Raw genomic sequence first — 20,595 nt, forward strand, 5'->3', positions numbered from 1 at the left:
GAACAGCTGAGACCTGGATATCTGGCTCAACACTTCATTCTGCTGCTGCATATGTATCCTGGAGCTTGCCTTACAACCATTCTTTGCTTGCAGGTATACCTGATGAAGTACCATGGTACATGAAGGTGACTCAGTGTAATGGAATATGCATTAAGCTTTAACCCGTAATAATGCTTTTAAAATAAATGTATTTTCAATGCATGTGTATACAAACCACAGAGAACTTTACTGTGTTAATGCATCTTAAAAAAAAGAGTAGATTACTAAAAATTGTTTTCTTTCCACCAAGGAAGTCTGGAATTGTTTCATTGCTTGAAGGGATTGTGCAGTTATTGGAAATCTTCTCATTGCATCCCATCCTTTCACAAGCTTCAGAGAAAGATGCAAATGTTCAAGAGAGGAGAGAATGATGATAGATGTTTAAGAAAATATAAACATTGAAAGTACCTTTACCTGTATTGTGTGAGTGAATGTAAGGAGTTTTCTACAAAAAAATATTATCTATAACAATGTCAGTAATTCCTGTTGGACCAACGAGTTTACATATTTAAATTTAAAAAAGAGCAAATGGTATTTTAGGCATATTGTTCTAGTCATTTGGTTTCGAATGGGGATAGAGATGGCCAAGAGGAAGTTAAGATCAAATGACACTTGAACAAAATAACTTAGTGTGTTAAGTCTTATTAGCACCAACTATCTGACACATAAGGAAACTACCATACTCCTATGAGTAGAGAGATTTTCTGAGTGTGAGCACAGGTACAGTGACCACTGCTGCCAAACGTATGTTTGAGAGGAAAGTTGAAAACCTGGAGTCACAAAGTAGGTTGCTCATTCCTAAACCTCATCATTGCTAGGCAATAATTCTAATGTAGTTGGCATATCATTGATGAGAAAAATGGAAAATTCATTTTACTGGGGCATTGTGATTGAACTGCGTACTTAACATGTCCTTATGAGAATGATACACCAGCTATTAATTACAGTGGATGATAAGTCAAAGTACTTTGCAACCAGTTTCCTGAGAAAGCTGCTTCCTGCTCAGAGTGCTGGATTAAACTAAATTCCGAGTGACAAAAATTCCTTTGTGTTTTAAGTATGCAGAGAAATTGCATTTCAGTATCTGAGAAGGAATAAAAATAAATATCAGGTGCAGCCACCTTATTATACTGACTTCATTGAAATAGGTTCATGAAAGCTTTCAAAGTCTTCTCTCTGGAAGTAACTTTAATCAGTGGTAATAACAATAATGTACACAACAGCTCTCACTGATTTGAAATGTACTGGATATTGACTATTAACTATTGCATTGAATTGTGTTAGATATTTACATTTTTGTTAGTATTTCTCAGCTAACATTTTTTTGTCTGATAGTTTGGAACGTGTCACTTAATTGCATGTTTTATTTTAAAATTAACGTTACTTGAAACATAGTGGTAATATTCATCTTTTGTTTATGTTTCAGTCTCCTCTTTAAGCAAAGTGGATTCCATAAAAGAGAAATTCATCAGTGTTCAACTGCGAGAAAGAAATACAAGGAAGTACCCCACCATGGTCAATATTTTCTCCTTCTTCCTGTGGATTATAATGTTTCCATCCTGCCACAGTCTTTGCTTTCCTGTAGCAAATGATATTGTCATAAACTATTCATCTTCCTCATTGTCCACTGTGCCAAAGAACCTACCAAATCTCTCTCAGATACTGGATTTATCACAGAACAATATTACTGAGATTCATTTGCAGGATTTTGTCCCCCTCCACCAGTTGAAATATTTGAATTTGTCCTCCAATAAAATTAGCAATTTAGCACCTGCTCTTTTCAAGTCAAATCAAAAGCTGGAATGTTTAGATCTTTCCAAAAATCAACTCTCAAATATAGAGTGTCACTTCTTGTATAATGCTACCTCTCTTAAATATTTGGATATTTCCGAAAATAATTTTCTTAGTCTGACGCTTGGGAAGGCATTTAGTTTTCTGCAAGATTTGGAATATTTAAGTTTAGGAAGCAGAAAAACAATAAAGTTTCAAAAAGATGACCTAAAAGAAATTTCAGGGAAGCAGTTGGAGGAAGTTTCGATCAAAATAAAACTATTGTCGGAATATGGCCATAGTGCCTTAACGATTTTGAGAACAGCAAAACTCCACGTTGTTTTGCCATCTATTAAAAACTTCAATTTTTTAAAAGATATCTTGGATGATGCCTTCAATACATCTTACATTTTAACGTTATCAAACATTGAATGCTGCCAAAATTGCAACCAATTGTTGAGTGTTGACTGTTGTGAAGTTTGCAGCAAAAGAAGAAATATCATAAACCAATGCTGCAGTGATTGCAGCCGTTATATTGAAAGTTTTAAAGTACTGGGAAACTTCTCAAGAGTCCAGAATCTATCTTTACAACATTTAAAGGTGGACTGGGAAACTTCCACGCAGATATTAAAAATTATTTGGGATTCTTCAGTTGAAAATCTCAGCATTTCTAACATGAAGATATGCCAAGTTAGACAACCCTTGTCTTGGTTCCATTTTCAAAAAGAATTGAGGACATTTACTCTCAGACAAATAGAGTTCTTGCCATTCTATTTCAATCAAGCGAATATATATGACGTCTTTGAAGACCTTAAAGTTGAGAATCTGGCAATTTATGAATCAGGAATGATTTTCCTGACTTGTCCAAAAGAAGGAAACACATACAAACTCATTGACATTTCTGATAATTCATTTACCAGTGATTTTTTTCTTCAAAACTGCAACACCCTAAAGTCTTTGGAGACTTTTATTTTAAAACAAAATAGATTTGGCCAGTTATTTAAAGTGAGTAACATGACTACATACATGACATCTCTGAAGCACTTGGATGTGAGTCAAAACCAACTTATTTTTGATGAGATTAGAGTTTGCCCTTGGACCAACAGCTTGATAAAGCTGAACCTATCTTCAAACAGACTTACAGATTCTGTTTTCACATGTTTACCCAGCAATCTAGAAATCCTTGACTTGCAGAAAAATAGCATTTATACTGTTCCCAAAGTATTGAAGGACCTGAACAATTTGAAAGAATTATACCTTGGTGCTAATAAGTTAGCTAATCCACCTGACTGCAGCAAATTTAGAAATCTTGAGATTTTGTTTGTCGAGGCGAACTCATTTCATGAACCTTCAAGCATTTTTCTTCAAAGTTGCCAAAGACTAACTGTGCTGAATGCTGCCTCCAATCCATTTACATGTACCTGTAATTTAAGAGACTTTAGCACAATGAATAAAAACACCCAAATAGAGATGATAGGGTGGCCAAAGTCCTATCGCTGTGCCTATCCCGATATCCTTAAAGGAACATTACTGAAGGATTTCCATTTATCTGAAGTGACATGCAGTACAACTCTCTTATTGGTAATTGTGCTTGGTACTATGTTTGTATTCGTAATTCTAATTGGGTTAATGTGCCATTTTTTGGACTTGCCTTGGTACTTGAGAATGATATGGCAATGGACCCAGATGAAACAAAGAACAATGAAGACTGACTCCTACCAGTTATCTGAAAATTTGGTCTACCATGCTTTTGTGTCCTACAGCCAACATGACTACAATTGGGTGAAGGAGCAGCTACTGTCAAACCTAGAAGAGAGGAATTTACGAATATGTCATCATGAAAGAGACTTTATTCCAGGCAAAGGTATTATTGAAAACATAATTAACTGTATAGAGAAAAGTTACAAATCGATTTTTGTTTTATCGCCTAATTTCATTCAGAGTGAATGGTGTCATTATGAACTTTACTTTGCACAGCACCAAGTGTTAAGTGAACAGACTGAGAACTTGATTCTAATTGTCTTGGAGCCAATCCCTCAGTACCTAATTCCATCAAAATATTATAAACTTAAGTCACTTATGGCAAAGAAGACCTACTTAGAGTGGCCTAATGACAAAAACAAACAGAGACTATTTTGGGCCAATCTGCAAGCAGCCATAGGAATAAGTCTGACTGCTCCATGAGAGGATGTTATTTCTGTACACAGTGATTAATTGTATTCTGAGCTGCATCACTTCAATCGTCATAGTATACATATATTCTATCAGTGTGTTCACGTAATAAGATTATAATGTTTTGGATTGTACTAAATTAGAATGTTTATTTTAGAAAAAGCCTCATTCAATAGAACATTGGCTGAAAGCACAAATAAAGTTAGGTAATTGGTAACATGTAAATCTGAGCAAGAGCGGCAGGGTTTAAATAGAATGTGGAAGAAAAGCTGGTTGGGTTAATCAGTATCTTAAGTATTTGGTTGGCATCCTTTCCTCTCTCAGATGATTGGAATGCAGCCTCAGAAGTTAGATGAGATGAGATTACCTATTGCACTTCTTTTGATGGCTGAAAAAGATTCGAGAAGGGTAAAGCCTGTTACAAGTGCCACATTGTAGTTACGCTTTGCTGAAGTATGGGATAATCTCTGCTGTACCTGAAATGGGGTCTTTAAATAATACTAGGGAACTGACCATGCCTGAGACCTAGCAGATTTCTCACTGACAACAGTAGCAACAACTTGTATTTATATAACATTTTTAATGTTGTAGACACCCCAAATACTTGATAGGAATATTAGAAAGGAACATTAGATTCTCAATCACATATTAGGACAAATGGGCAAAAAAACAGTCAAAAAGGAGTATCTTAAAGGAAGAAAGTGAGGTAGAGGATAGATAGGTTAGGGAAGTAATCCCACATGTTAGGATTAAGGCATAACCATCGAGTGTAGGGTAATTAACATTGGGATAAAACTAAAACTGCAGATGCTAGAGATCCGAAACAAATACAGAAATTTGATGAACAGTCACCAGACTCAAAATGTTAACTTTGCTTCCTCCCCAAAGATGCTGCCTAATCTGCTAAGTTTTGCCAGCATTTCTGTTTTTGTAATTAAAATTGGGTATCTCAAAGAATTGGATGTGGATGAGAGCAGATATCTCAAAAAGATGTGATGTTGGAGGAATTTACAGAGATAGGGCACAGCAAGTTTTGAAAACGAGGAAGGAAGCTTTAAAATCAAGTCATTGCACGTCGGAGGTTGGAGGCAAGTTTTAATTACTTAAATAAGACACAATATATCCCATTGGAAGCAAGTTCATTTATCAGCAAGATGCAGAGGCCCATGATATTTCATGGAAAGAGGTCATAGACATATACAGCATGAAAACAGATCCTTCGGTCCAACCCATCCATGCCGACCAGATATCCCAACACAATCTTGTCCCACCTGCCAACACCAGGCCCATATCCCTCCAAACCTTTCCTATTCATATACCCATCCAAATGCCTCTTAAATGTTGCAATTGTACCAGCCTTCACCACATCCTCTGGCAGCTCATTCCATACATGTACCACCTGTGAGTGAAAAAGTTGCCCCTTAGGTCTCTTTTACATCTTTCCCCTCTCACCCTAAACCTATGCCCTCTAGTTCTGGACTCCCTACCCCCAGGGAAAAGACTTTGTTTATTTACCCTATCCATGCCCCTAATGATTTTGTAAACCTCTGTAAGGTCACCCCTCAGCCTCCGACGCTCCAGGGAAAACAGCCCCAGCCTGTTCAGCCTCTCCCTATAGCTCAAATCCTCCAACCCTGGCAACATCCTTGTAAATCTTTTCTGAACCCTTGCAAGTTTCACAACATTTTTCCGATAGAAAGGAGACCAGAATTGCATGCAATATTCCAACAGTGGCCTAACCAATGTCCTGTACAGCCGCAACATGACCTCCCAACTCCTGTACTCAATACTCTGACCAATAAAGGAAAGCATACCAAACGCCTTCTTCACTATCCTATCTACTTGCGACTCCACTTTCAAGGAGCTATGAATCTGCACTCCAAGGTCTCTTTGTTCAGCAACACTCCCTAGGATCTTACCATTAAGTGTATAAGTCCTGCTAAGATTTGCTTTCCCAAAATGCAGCACCTCACATTTATCGGAGTTAAACTCCATCTGCCACATCTCTGCCCATTGGCCCATCTGATCAAGATCCTGTTGTAATCTGAGGTAACTCTCATTACTGTCCACTATACCTCCAATTTTGGTGTCATCTGCAAACTTACTAACTGTACCTCTTATGCTCCCATCCAAATCATTTATGTAAATGACAAAAGGTAGAGGACCCAGCACTAATCCTTGTGGCACTCTACTGATCACAGGCCTCCAGTCTGAAAAACAACCCGCCACCACCACCCTCTGTCTTCTACCTTTGAGCCAGTTCTGTATCCAAATGGCTAGTTCTCCCTGTATTCAGTGAGATCTAACATTGCTAATCAATCTCCCATGGGAAACCTTGTCGAACGCCTTACTGAAATACATATAGTTCACATCTAACACTCTGCCCTCATCAATCCTCTTTGTTACTTCCTCAAAAAACTCAATCAAGTTTGTGAGACATGATTTCCCATGCACAAAGCCATGTTGACTATCCCTAATCAGTCCTTGTCTTTCCCATACATGAACATCCTGTCTCTCAGGATTCCTTTCAACAACTTGCCTACCATCGATATCAGGCTCACTGGTCTATAGTTCCCTGGCTTGTCCTTACCACCCTTCTTAAACAGTGACACCACGTTAGCCAACCTCCAGTCTTGCGGCACCTCACCTGTGACTATCAATGATACAAATATTTCAGCAAGAGGCCCAGCAATCATTTCTCTAGCTTCCCACAGAGTTCTGGGGTACACCTGATCAGGTCCTGGGGATTTATCCACCTTTATGTGTTTCAAGACATCCAGCACTTCCTCCTCTATAATTTGGACATTTTGTAAGGTGTCACCATCTATTTCTCTACTTTCTATCTCTTCCATATCTTTTTTCCACAGTAAATAATACAATCTCAATAAGGTGATCATCCCTTTCTTATTTCTCAGATCTTACCTAAATAACTCCCCTGGATGTATTTCCAGGAATATCCTCCCTCAGCACAGCTGTAATGCTATCCCTTATCAAAAATGCCTCTGCCCCTCTTCTCTTGCCTCCCTTTCTATCCTTTTTGTAGCATTTGTATCCTGGAACATTAAACTGCCAGTCCTACCCATCCCTGAGCTATGTTTTTGTAATTGCTATGATATCCCAGTCCCATGTTCCTAACCATGCCCTGAGGTCATCTGCCTTCCCTGTTAGAACCCACTCTATTCACTGCTGCAAACTTTGTGTAGGTTACACTTAAAACAACAATGCATTTATCTGCTTCTGTGCTGTGAACTTCGTCCAAACAGTTCCTCCAAGATCAGTTGTGAATTTCACTGTTTGTTAATTTTCCCAGATGCACTCCGATGTCCAGCAATCCATGAATTCAAACAGCAAAGGCAGTGTCAGTTTCTTTCTTTCTCTCTCTCCTGCATTGCTCTCACCATGTGCTTCCGTTGTCTTTTCTTCTCCCTTTTAAAACTGCTGTTGTTTTGACTTTTTTTTCCAAAGTTCCAAAACAGTGCAACAGTATATAAAACATTAATTGCTGCTTCTGGAATTCGAGGAAATCATCTCCAACACCTAAAATACCTCAAAAAAATGAGCAGCTGTTACAGCCAGAAATTTTTTCTGTCCTCCATCTTGGATTACCTAGATTCCTTTTTTTGGGAGAACTTGTTGGGCCGAAGGGCCTGTTTCCACACGGTAAATAATCTAATCTAATCTAAAGAAACAGTTTCCTAATATTTGAATGATTGAGACCATAAGCATAATGATCGGGGTTTCAAACTGGAACAAACTGGCATGCACCAAATGCTCGAAGTTTGATGAGATGATTATTTTTTGTTTACAAGAATGAGAAAAGTTTCTAATCAATGCACTGATATATACTATAGAAAAATATTTCCCTTTGGAGAAGCTAACTGAAATAATCAGTATATAGTCAAATACAATTGTACAATCATAGGTAAAGCAAAAAGAGCTAGAATTCCTTTGAGTTAACCATGAAAGTGGGATCAGAGGGAAAGGGGGAAAAAGAACTTAACAAGAATTGATCAGGATGCATGTGTGACAGGAAAAACCTTTAAATCCAAGATTTATTGGCAATAAGGTTCACAATAACTTTATTTATAATGAATTAAGATTTTGTCACTGTTATGATTTTAATATTGGCCAAATTAAGCTTAGTTATGATGTAGGTACGGCTTAGAGAAGCACATAAACATCAAAAAGGGAGAGAGAGAGCCTGGTTAGAGGAGAGCTCCACCAAATATGAAGTTTCAAGAATTGAAAGAATGATTAATAAACTGAGAAAACCATTGGGGCAAAACATATATATGATATGTGTTATTCGGATGCAATATTGGCTGATTGTTGATTCAGGCAAAGCTAGAGAATAAAGTGAAGTGCAACGTGAAAAATGACCTAATGTGGGTCTACTCAAGTTCAAAAGGAATGAATGTTAGATTATTTTATGAATTAGGCAAATCTAAGGAAATAAAGTGTTGCATCTCCATATTCTCTAGCATATCGACCAGATACCAAATGTGAGGAAGAGTTTGGACTGCTGGGCAAACTTTCTGCCAAGTATGTTCACATACTATGTGTCCACCGCATCTCCTCCCCACCCTGTTGTGCAATATTGTGAAAATAGTGAGGTTATCAGCTTGTGGAACCATGTCTTGAGTCTCTTCCTTTGACCAATAAGTCCTGACATGGGGCTTGAAGCCAGAGATAGGGGACCTTCTGGTGAAACAGTGGAAAGATGCACTTTGTCCCGATGTGTAAACAAATAAGACAGTTTTGAACCTAAAAGTCACAATTCTGCAATTTCAAGGCAATGGTTACACCCAGGTCAAGAGAATTTAGTACCTAGATAAGGACTACAATTTCTAAGGTGTATAGATAAGTCAACATGTACGGTAACTTAATGTTGGTTTTGAAAGACAGCAATGATATCAGTACTTGAAGGCCATATTGAAATCTTTACGCAGACAAATGTTGGCCTTTGCATTCCTGAGTATAAAGACCAAGTTTGTGAGACAGAGGTAAGATATTGAGATGATTAAGGTGCGATATAAAACAGTTCATCTTGAGTTGTCAACTTTCAAAATGGTCAAAAGTCAGCATCAGTGTGGGCACCTTATCTGAAACCAAGGAACTAGGTTGGATCGTTGTTTGTCATTTTCTTGCTTACTGCTTAGTGTAATTTGAAAGGTCATGTTAAAAAACATTGTTGAGCCATTATTTGTTAAAACCTATTGTTAAATAAACTGCTTTGTCTGAGTTTTGCCTGTTGTTGTTCAAGGATCAACAAGCTTTTGTTAAGGCAATATTATGGAAATCCACTTTCATAACCTATTACTTTCTATGAGAAGTAAAATATGTGAAATTAATGATTTAAGCGGGAATGATGTTCAGATAAAGTGTAACATCATTATTAAATCGGAAACTGCACTTAAATCATGTGAGAATTATTTCAGAGGATTCAACTGATGGTTAAATCTTTTCTATCAAAGATTAGACAATAGATGAGAAGTTAACCTTTAACTCAACTTCTGCATCAAGCATTCCAAAGCAATAAAATTCAGAAAGCTGAAGTCCAGTTTTGATCATCAAAGTCAATGCAGAAACTGCAGTCAAACATAACCATGCCATCGGTTTAACCACTGGGAATCAGGAGCATACTCATCACTTGTTCACAGAATCATGGTTAGATACTTTGTATTGGATTGGTCGGTATATTTTGACTCCAAAGAAAATTGTCTAAACTGTACAATCACATCCTCATAACTACATGAGATTGGTTGCAATCTATCTGGTGTCTCAGATCAAGCTCAATTATAAATGCATTTTCCCCTCCACCTCATCCATGAGTGGAACAGGAGCAGCAATTATAGATCATGAAAGTATTGTCCTCAAACAGAAAAAGGTAAAATTAAAGAATAAATCTGGCCATGATTTCACCTTCTAGCCACCAGCCACCAATGCTCTACACATCATCACTACTGTTATGACACAGGGTAAATTCTCCTGTTTAATTTAAAACTAGCGACACAGAAAAGATTTATCCCCGTGCAGTAATTTGTGAAAATTTGATAGGCCAAGACCTAGTTAAAGTAAAAATTAACAACTTTATTTCTTAAAGTATAACAGAGAATAATTAATTAATAACTATTTATAACTCATTCCTCTAACCTATCTTTTGCCTTCCCTTCAATAATACTAATCCGATAAAACTCCCGATTATGATTTACAAAACTTACCTCAAAATCAGGCAGCTTTCAGTTCTTCTCTGCATTTCGGTATTTTTTCTTCTTGGGGATTCTGCTTCACAGGTTATTGATCGATAAAGGTACCTTTAAGAGAGCGATTTTTCGGGCAGTCTTTTTACATGCTGATGGCTATGCAGTTCTCCTCCAAACGGTTCAATTTTCCCAGGTCTTATACCCTAAAAGCATCGAATTATGTCATTGGCTTTTAAAATTCAATATACCAAATCCAAACTGGTATTTGTTTTGGGGTATATTTAAACTGATTGGCCTAATTCAAATCTATTTTTGTTTCCCAGCAACTAACTACCAGTAGCTGGACCACATGTTTATATTATATCTTATTGAGAAAACACTTGGTGCTGTCACTGCTAGTTTTCACCTCTCTTAAAGGTACAGTACACCCACATCTTCATAACACTATGGTGTGTCTGAATTTTTTTGAGAGACTTTTAGGATGATGGATAAATGTCATTTCTCCACTCATAGATTTCTTGGCAATTTCATGAAGTGTGACTAACATGTGATATACCCCCAAGAGACAATCCAACACTGGTTAGTGAGACATTTAGAGTGAAATCTTTCCAGACACTGAACAATATGCGCATTGGTGTAAAAAAATTGGGAAAATTATGTGAAATGGGCAGCAAAGAGCTTCTTGACATTGGGAGCAAAAGGGCCTTATTTTCCAAAAAAGTATTAAACATTGAAATAAGATCCTCACTAATGAGTGGTGAGAGGGCTATCCGCAACATAATTTTACCTAATAGAGTCATAGGGATATACAGCACAGAAACAAACCCTTCTGTCCAACTCCTACAGGTCAACCAGATATTCTGCATTAATTATAGAATCCCTGCAATGTTGTAACAGGCCATTTGACCCAACAAGTCCACACCGACCCTCCAAGACCTATTCCCCTACCCTATTACTCTCCAGTTACCCTTGACTAATGCACCTAATCTAGGCATCCCAACACTATAGGCAATTTAGCATGGCCAGTCCACCTAACCTACACATCTTTGGATCGTGGGAGGAAACCCACACAGACACAGAGAGAATGTGCAAACTCCACACAGGCAGCGGGCCAAGGTTGGAATCAAACCCAGGTTCCTGGTGCTGTGTGGTAGCAGTGCTAGCCATTGAGCCACTGTGCTGCCAATCTAGTCTCATTTACCAACATTTGGCCCATATCCCTCTAATCCCATCCCATTCATATACCCATTCGGGTGCCTTTCAAATGTTGTAATTGTACCAGCCTCCACCAGTTCCTCTGGTAGTTCATTCTATATACGCTCCACCCTCTGTATGAAAAAATTTCCCCTTGGGTCCCTTTTAAATCTTTCTCCTCTTGCCTTAAATGTATTCCCTCTAATTTTGGTCTACCCTATCCTGTGGAAAATACCTTGACGATTCACCCTATCTATGCCCCTCATGATTTTATAAACTTTTGTAAGGTCACCCCTCAGCCTCTGACACTCCAGGGAAAATAGCCCCAGCCCATTCAGCCTCTCCTTGTAGCTCAAACCCTCCAACCCTGATAGCATCCTTGTAAATCTTTTCTGAACCCTTTCAAATTTCACCATACCTTTCCTATAGTAGGAAGACCAAAATTGAACACAGTATTCCAAAAGTGGCTGAGAATCCCCTGTTCAGCCGCAACATGATCTCCCAACTCCTATATATAAAAAAAAACAGGACATACTATTCACTAGGTAGGTGCTTTAACCAACTAAGCTATGGCACTACAGTTGAAAAAAGCTGTCCAAATGTCAGAGACATATAGAGAACCTACTCCTGTAGACAATGGAAGTCTATGTCAAGGAGGATCTCCAGGGGGTGAAGAGTCAGCAAACTTGCTCTATGCCTCAGAGGCCTCCAAAAAGGTCCAGGGTCTGCATCATGGAGCAGGATAAGACATGTTCACATTTCTTCTTACAAAAGCTGCACAGATGGAGCTCTGTGATCAGCAGCCTGACAAACAAGATGACTCAGTAACATCATCTCAGTCTGACATCCTGAGGATCAGCCAATCCTTTTATGCTGGACTGTACAACAGGAAGCCACAGACAGTGCGGTCTCTCAATTGTTCCTGTCTTCTACCATGGCGGTCTTGGATAATAGTACCCAGGAGAGACTGGACCATCTATTATTCCTCAATGAGATATCCCCCCCCCCCCCCACCCATGGGCCTTCAAGTCCTCTAAGAAGGATAAAACTCCTGGAAGTGATGGCTTATTGGATGAATTGTATTCAGCTCTTTGGGACTTAATTGGCCTGGAACTGCTGGAAGTGTATGACAGTATGTGTTTGCCCAGAACCAAGTGAGAATCCATGATGAAATCATCCACAAGCAGGAGAGGGAGAAAGGGGAAATTAGAAATTGGTGATCAATTTCACTGTTGAATGTACATTAACAAAATCCTGCCTACGGTCATCACCATTCGGGTCAGGTCTGTGATAAGATTAATGATTCACCCCAAACAAACCTGTGCTGTACCAGGCAGGAATATGTCAGGGAGCTTTCATTCCTCAGGGATACGCTTGCCCATATACAGCTGCGGCTGCATCAGGGTGCGCGTAGACCTTCGGTATGCAAATGCCAAGTGTCACTACATACTGAGTTTCTACCTCTCCCCAGCATTATGAAGGATGGGTCTGGCCTCACTGCTGCAAGATGCTCCAAGTAGTTGGACTGTTCCATTTCAGCAGTCCCTCATAGAAACATTTGCAAAAGGATACACCTTTGACCACAAGTCCATCTGGCAGTGGTCAGCACAGTGTCCTCGAAACCCTCCAGGAGAGGGAGAGGCTGGATCCTGTCATGTTGTTCCCTGAGCAGACTGTCAAAAGTCATTTGGCAGAATGCCTCATCACCAGAACTTTCCAACAAGCATCAACACGTAGCTTGGCTGGTGGTGAGAGAGCACTGCCCATCAGATCTTTCACGTATGGCCAGTCTGTCTGCGTCACCACTCACTACCTTCGAAGCATTTGTGGAGTGATGAGACTGTCACACATCTCCATCTGGAATGTGCCTTTGCAAACAAGGTCTGGAGAGAGTTTTTATTGGGATTCATCCTGATCAGCTGCATGTTGCAGGATTCTGTGCTCCACAGGCTGTTCCCTGGGACGCTCACCGAGAACAAACATCGACTGTGCCTGTAGGATCATCTACTCAGTGAAAGATGCTCTTTGGTATGCTCGAAACATGTTGGTCTTCCAGTGCAAAGAGTTAACCTCAACTAAGTTTTGCAGCCAGGCACATTACAAGGTCCAAGACTATGTGCTTAGGGACCATTAAAGCTTAGGGAGCTGCCACTAAGATGCACTGTCTGAGGTCTTTCTGTCGAAGTATAACAGGGTCTGTTCAGTTCTCAAACCTTTAATTACCTCAAAATATAAATACTTTCTTCCTGCATGAGTTAAAAATGCCCTTGTTGTTTGCAATTGCATTGTAGTTCTGTGGGATGTAAAATTCCAATATATTGTTTGGGTTTCTTTTTCCTCGTTGGAAAGATCATATAGTACAGAATGAGAATTCTTTTATATGTACTTACAGATTTTTTTAAGAATAAAATATATTTTTGCAATAAAAAATAATAAATTAAGGAGGTGGACAGGTTGCTCTATGACACTGTGCAATACCAATCTCTCACCTGCATCGTGTGTCAGTAGAAAACATGGCAAACATGCATGTACCATCAACTAAATAGGTCTAAAACTCTAAGGGAATAGTACTCAAACTAGTCATTGAGGGCTGTCCTCAGGGAGTACCAGCACAATAAGTCAAAAGCATCCACTGATATCGGCCCAGGACGTTTGGACATAATCAGTCAGCCATGGACAATTGTTTAAGGTTCAGATTCTACCAAAACCTGCTTTAATGATTTGCATTTAATTTTAGATAGCTAAATTTGCAGACTTTAATCCACCATTATGGGTATCTAAATTCGGTTCTGTAAATTTGCTATTAAAGATAACCACATACTTCAGCAGAACCTTTGACCACAGGCCAAAGATTGATTCAAACTTGTTTACTTTATTATCTTGCCTGATCCACCTACAATACCACAGTCGGGTCATGAATAATGATAAGGGCATCTTTGGTACTTCTCTTAAAAGTAATGTTTATTGAGTCTTTACACTGATGATTACACTTTATAAGTGTTGTACTATTGTAATTTGACAATAAAGCACTTTGCTTTTAAAAGTGGACTAAATTTTCTCTACAAGCTACTATCATGTCCTCAATCACATTTTGATTTGAAGAAAATAATTCAGTATATTAGTGATTTTGTAATTACAACCAGTTGAGAAATGCATTACATTTATATGAAACAAAGTCCAGGTCTTTATTTAACCTGCACATTGGTTGCGTATCTAATATTTTGACGCACATTAGAAGATGTAGTGATTCAGGAAGCAAGCAACAAATAATTACCAATCACGCAAATGGGTTTTGTAGATGCCCACTTCAAATGAAATCATAAATAAATGATACCAAAATCCTTTTGATGGCTTCATGAGTTTTGTCTGGTCTGCTAAGTCTTAAAGTTCCCTTAATTTTTGTTTAGAGAATTGATGTCAGCCTCAGCTAGAGGAGAGATCCTCATGGCCTTACCACTTGGGGAAAGACATTTGCCTGTTTCTGTTGTCCTTCCTGGTGATGTATAAGCATGCATCCAAATGTGTGCATCTGTGTTCTTGTGGTCTTCTAAATTTACCATTAGACTCAAATGAGGGCTAGATGCCTGCACTTTATGGCAAAACAGTAACTCATAGAGGCATGGAGGCCTACAGCATAGAAAAAGGCCGTGTGACCCATTGAATCTGTACGCTGGTCAAAATTTTTAAAATTTAATGTATTTTAATGTAATATTTTTTAATTTAATGTATTTTAATCCAATTTTTCAGCACTTGACCCACAGCCATATGTCACAAGTGACAATCTATAATGTTACAAGGGTTTCTGCCTCTGCCACCCTTTACAGGCAGTGAGTTCCAGATTCCCACCACCTGCTGGGTAAAAAGAAATGTTTCCTCCCATCCTCTCTAATCTCTTGCCTCTTATTGTAAGTCAGTGCCCCTGGTCATCAATTATGGGTATATGAAATTCCTTCCTTTCTACCCTGTCTATGCCCCTCATAATTTGTTTGCATCTCACTTCTGTCACCTCTCAGTCTCCTCTGCTCCAAGGTAAACAACCGCAATCTATCCAATCCCTCTTCAGCATGAAAGCTCTCCAGCTCGGCAACAGCCCATGGTAAATCTCCTCCTCATTCTCTATAGTGCAATTACATCCCTCCTATAAAGTGGATTCCAGAACTGCACACAATACTCTAGCTGTGGCCGAGTGAACATTTTATACAGTTCCAACACAACCTCCATGTTCTTAATCTCTATGCCACAGCTGATAAAGGGCAAGTATCCCATCTCCATTTTTAACCACTTAATCTGTCTGTCCCACTACTTAAGGGACTGGTGAGTATGCATACTAAGGCCCCTTTGTTCCTTGGTGCTTCCCAGATTCTACTGTTCATCATGCATTCCCTTGCCTTGTTTGTCCTGCCCAAGTGCATCCTGGATTGAATTCCATTATCGACTGATCAGCCCATTTGACTATCCTGTTCATATCCTCCCATTATCTAACGCTGTCCTCCTCTCTATTTACCATCCATAGTGACTTTTCTTAAAGTGGCTAGAGGGTGGGCTGGCCCTCCAATTGTGGATGCAAATGACTTGAGCCATTAGTAGCTAAATCAGGGAGCGAATACAGCAACATGGATGTTCCACCTTTTCTAAAATTTAGTATAAAATGTCCTTTGTAACCAGATCTCCAGAATGGGGTGTAACCAGAATGGGATGAGGAGGGACCTTGCCCATACAGTCTGAGGCTGCAGCTGAATGCCTCTTAGTCAGCTAGTCTGCCACTGGGCTGCCCCCAGAGATCTACACTGCCTCCTTTAACCGTGAGGTCCTGGAAACCAACTGTGAAGTGCCAGTCAGTTTCTGACAATAGACCTGAGTAGGTTCAGCACTGTATTAGCTGCCCATCAGTAGCTCTGTGACCAACTCCTCCATAAATGCCTCTGGGAAAATGACTCGATGGGATGGACCCAGGTAATTAGTACGCAGAGCAGTCATAGAGAATTCTGATGCCCTCATCCTTGTCTGTGGCAGGGGCTAAACATCCAGCATCAAAGTTTGTGATTTTTCCCAAGTGGAAAAAAACTTGTTAGAAAAGTTTGGATTCAAAAAAGTGAATTGTTGGGTGAAACTCTGGAGGAGCCAGCAGCATACCACATTCAAGAGAGGAAAAGGGGGCAAAAATAACTCAAAAATGATGAAAGGACAGCAATGGATTAGTGGTCACTTATCAGTGAAATTGACTTACTCCATTTTTTAAAATCAGAAGTACAGTTGCTAGCCTTTGTTCTGTTTTGATAATGTACGCTGTTTGCCACTAGAGGGAAATCTAGCTATGCAAGATCAATGTAAGATCACTGCGGTTTGCCTTTCTGTTCTCACGTAAATTGTTTAATTGTAGTTTCACGTAGCAGATAAATTGATTTTATGTGTTTATAATTCATTGTTACTGATTAGAAAACATGTAGCGATGTGGATCCGGTGCGAGAAAATGTTAAGGAAATAAACAGCTGCAAAAAGTATTGAATAATTTGTCCAAAAAGTAATTCACAAGAACACATTAGAATCTGCAAATACAGGGAATTATTTTAAGATTTTCTGATGCCAAAACATACAGTGGACCACTCAGCTCCTGATCTCCTGTTCAACCTTGAGTTGAACTCCAGAGGTAAGATGAGAATCATTGCCCTTGACATTGAGACAATATTTGGCTGAGTGGCATCAAGGAACTCCAGCAAAAATGATTTCTGTGGAAATCAGGGGAAATAACTATACTGGTTGGAGCCAAGCCTAGAACAAAAGAATATGGTTGTGGATGTGAGAGACCTGAACAACATCCAGGCTTGTGCTGATAATTGGAAAGCTGCAGTCATGCCACATAAATGCCAGTGAATGACTATCACAAACAAGAGATAATCTAACCATTGTTCCTTGATGTTCAACAGTATTACACTTACTAAATCCTCCATTATCAAGAGCCTGAGAATGATATTGATTGGAAACATAACTGAGCCAACCATATCAATACTGTAGCTATAAAGGTGGATTAGTGTTACGAAATTCCATGGCATGGAACACACCTTTTGAGCATGTCCAGCATTCACAAGGCACAAGTCGGGAGTATATTGAAATATCTTACTTGTCTGCATTCAACAATACAAGAGAAACTCCACACCATCTAGTACCTTGGCAAACACCACATTCACCACCTTCAAGATTCATTTCCCTCACCATTGATGCATACTGAGAGAGTGTGTGCCATTACAAGTTTCAATGCTTTGACAGTGCTTCCAAATCTTCCAAGCCCCACATTCTCCTGATTTGGGATTTCAGTTTCTTCATTATCGTAGATTCAATGTCAAAAAGAATTAATAAACACTAAAGCAGAGAAGGTAGCATTGTGGAGAGAGGGTGAAGTCTGGCAATCAGCCAGCTATCGACTTGTTGGGTTGCCTGCAGTTTTTAAAATTGCTTGGCAGTGAAATGTCAGGGAGCTTTCTTGACATGATCTTTGGACGGTGTCTCCATTCCCAGTGGCCATGGGACTTTTAAAGTTTAACTAATTTTCACATGGTCCACATGACCTGTGGAGTATTTCCATCTCCTGGCCCCAACCTGCTCTACCCTGCTCTACCCTGCTCCCATTTATCTCTCCACCCTGGAGGCTCCCTGCCTTCAGTCCTGATGAAGGGCTTTTGCCCGAAATGCCGATGTTCCTGCTCCTCGGATGCTGCCTGACCTGCTGTGCTTTTCCAGCACCACTCTAATCTAGACTCTATTTCCATCATTGGTAAAAACAATGACTGCAGATGCTGGAAACCAGATTCTGGATTAGTGGTGCTGGAAGAGCACAGCAGTTCAGGCAGCATCCAAGGAGCAGCGAAATCGACGTTTCGGGCAAAAGCCCTTCCAAAACGTCGATTTCGCTGCTCCTTGGATGCTGCCTGAACTGCTGTGCTCTTCACGCACCACTAATCCAGAATCTATTTCCATCATTGCCTATCTTAATATCAATTTTCCATCATCTAAATATTTTGCTTTTGCTTAATGTAAAATAAGATATTGGTTTCCCTTGGCTGATGAGCAGAGTATAAAACAATGTTGTTGTGTTGTTTTATAAGGAGCTTATCTGATCCTGTGTGGGGTTCTAGTCATCTAATTGAGAAGTTATTATTAATCCTGGGAGAGTTTTGAGCTGAACCAGGGAGACAATTCAATATGTTATGAATGCTATGAGTGGGAAATGGTTGAGGAGGTTACATTTTGGGAAAAACTGAATCTTTGCAATTGCTTAATTGAGGTTGGAAACCTGTCGTGACTGCCTCAAATATCAGGGAATACATTTTAAAAACAGAAAGATTCAAATTAAGAAGGGACACTAGCTAATGATACAGTTGTGTAACAATTTTTAACTCAAATGGGGACAGGAACTAATATCAACATTCAGATAATTCAGTCTATAAGAGAGCAGTTGGCTCTGGCTACCTTCTAAACTCAGGCATTTTTACAACTCCAGCTTAACGAAACCTGGTGCTGGTACTCTTACTAATATATGCGTGTGTGTGTCTGTTCTCTTTCTTTCCTCCAGTCTCCCTCTTTCCACTTTGGCCTCTATCACTATTGTGTGTTGCTTGTCTGAGGGGGCAGTGACTGCTCGATCTTTGTTAGTTTTATGAGTCTGTAGTGAGTCACACCCATTTATGAGTGCACACAAATATATCAGAATGTTCATAACAACAAGCAAGTTGAAGAGCAGTAATTACTGCAAGGAAGAGGAAAGGAGAAAAGCATAATGTTGGCCATATTTGGGTGGGGCAATTTTGACTGATACTGGAAAATAGATTATTGAATAGTGAGCTTTTAAAAGAAATGAAAACTTGAGTTTCTTCCTCAAAACAAAGCACAAGTGGGTGAATATTTTTCCTTTTCTGTTTTATCTTTTACACAATGTCTTTTTAATTTTAAAAGTCATAAATTATAACAAAATAAATTAGTGTAGACTTTCAGATTGGTTACATCTGATGTAATCATATAAACACTTCTGGGAATTAGTTATAATTTTATACTGCAGATGAAGACTCTCGTATTAAACTAGTACTGTGAAAATAGCGAAATAATGTTCTCTAAACTCTTTCTGTTCTCGATTCTGGTCAAATGCATTGTTCTGGCCTCAATATTTTTTGCACCATGGATTGGTATTTTTTGTTGGATGCTTTCCTGGAGGGTTTGTGATATAACTTCCTGTCCTCAACTTCCCCACTCAGTCAAACAGCATGAATAAGCCTGAATTCTCAATCCCAATATTGTTATGGCTAAGAAGAACAGAAGTGAATTCTAGTGTTTAGATCTAGTAATAGTGAAGAAATAGTGATACGGTACCAGGATGTGGAATAGGTTGGTGGAGAATTGGTGTTTCTATTCTTCTTCTGCACTTAGCTTTCCAGGTGGGAGCAGTCAAAGAATTGGAAGGTGCTGTGGAAGAAGCTTTGGTGAGCAGCTTGGTGCTGCAGTGTTGGTGTGCAGCTGTGGTGGAGTGAGAAACGTTTAATGTGATGGATGGGTGCTGATTAAGGTGCTGCTTTATTCTACATCATGCTGATCTTCTGGACTGTTGTTTGGGGCTGACACATTCAGGTAAATGGAGGGTATTCCCCACATTCCTGACTTCTGCTTTGTAGACGGTGGACAAGCCTCAAAAACTCTAGTGATAAGTTACTTGTTGCTCTGGTAGCTCCACAATTACTGTGGCTGTTCCAGTTAAGTTACTGCTGAGTGGTAATCCCAAGGATCTTGATGATGAGAGATTTAATCATTACAATGCTGTTAATTGTCATGGCAAGTGTTTAGACCCCCATTGAAGGTGGTCATTGCATGCCTCTTGTGTTATATAAATGTTAATTACCACTTATCAGCTCAAAGCTGAAAGCTGATTAACTCATACTGCATGCAGGTACATACAATATCTGCTATATTGGTGGAGGCATGAACATTACTCTAGTGATGGAGAGGGATAAGTGTGCACTACAGGGCAAGAGTTATAGCTGGGGGAAGGGAAATTATGATGCGGTGAGGCATGACTTAGGATGTGTGGCTTGGAAAAGTAAGCTTCAAGGCAAGGGCGTAATTGATATGTGGAGCTTGTTCAAGGAGCAACTATTGAGTGTCCTTGATAAGTATGTACCCATCAGGCAGGGAGGAAAGGGTCGTGTGAGGGAGCAGTGGTTTAATAAGGAATTGG

The 20,595-nt window shown here is 39.3% G+C and overlaps 1 protein-coding gene across 12 annotated transcripts in view; it reads left to right on the plus strand.

Annotated features, from left to right (window-relative positions):
- tlr1 (toll-like receptor 1) overlaps positions 1-20,595 on the plus strand; it is a 46,724-nt gene that overhangs the window by 9,151 nt on the left and 16,978 nt on the right. For 9 of the 12 annotated variants that reach the window (XM_043693011.1, XM_043692995.1, XM_043692966.1 and 6 more), the window contains one exon: positions 1,466-5,252. In XM_043693011.1, the coding sequence (XP_043548946.1) occupies positions 1,466-3,993 (2,528 nt within the window). In that variant the 3' untranslated portion in view covers positions 3,994-5,252. Of the gene's footprint in view, positions 1-212; positions 473-1,465; positions 5,253-20,595 lie in introns of those variants that run through there. The other 3 variants (XM_043693041.1, XM_043693051.1, XM_043693060.1) reach the window with 3 other exon arrangements.

Source organism: Chiloscyllium plagiosum, chromosome 1 (genome assembly GCF_004010195.1).
Source record: "Chiloscyllium plagiosum isolate BGI_BamShark_2017 chromosome 1, ASM401019v2, whole genome shotgun sequence".
Taxonomy (NCBI): domain Eukaryota; kingdom Metazoa; phylum Chordata; class Chondrichthyes; order Orectolobiformes; family Hemiscylliidae; genus Chiloscyllium; species Chiloscyllium plagiosum.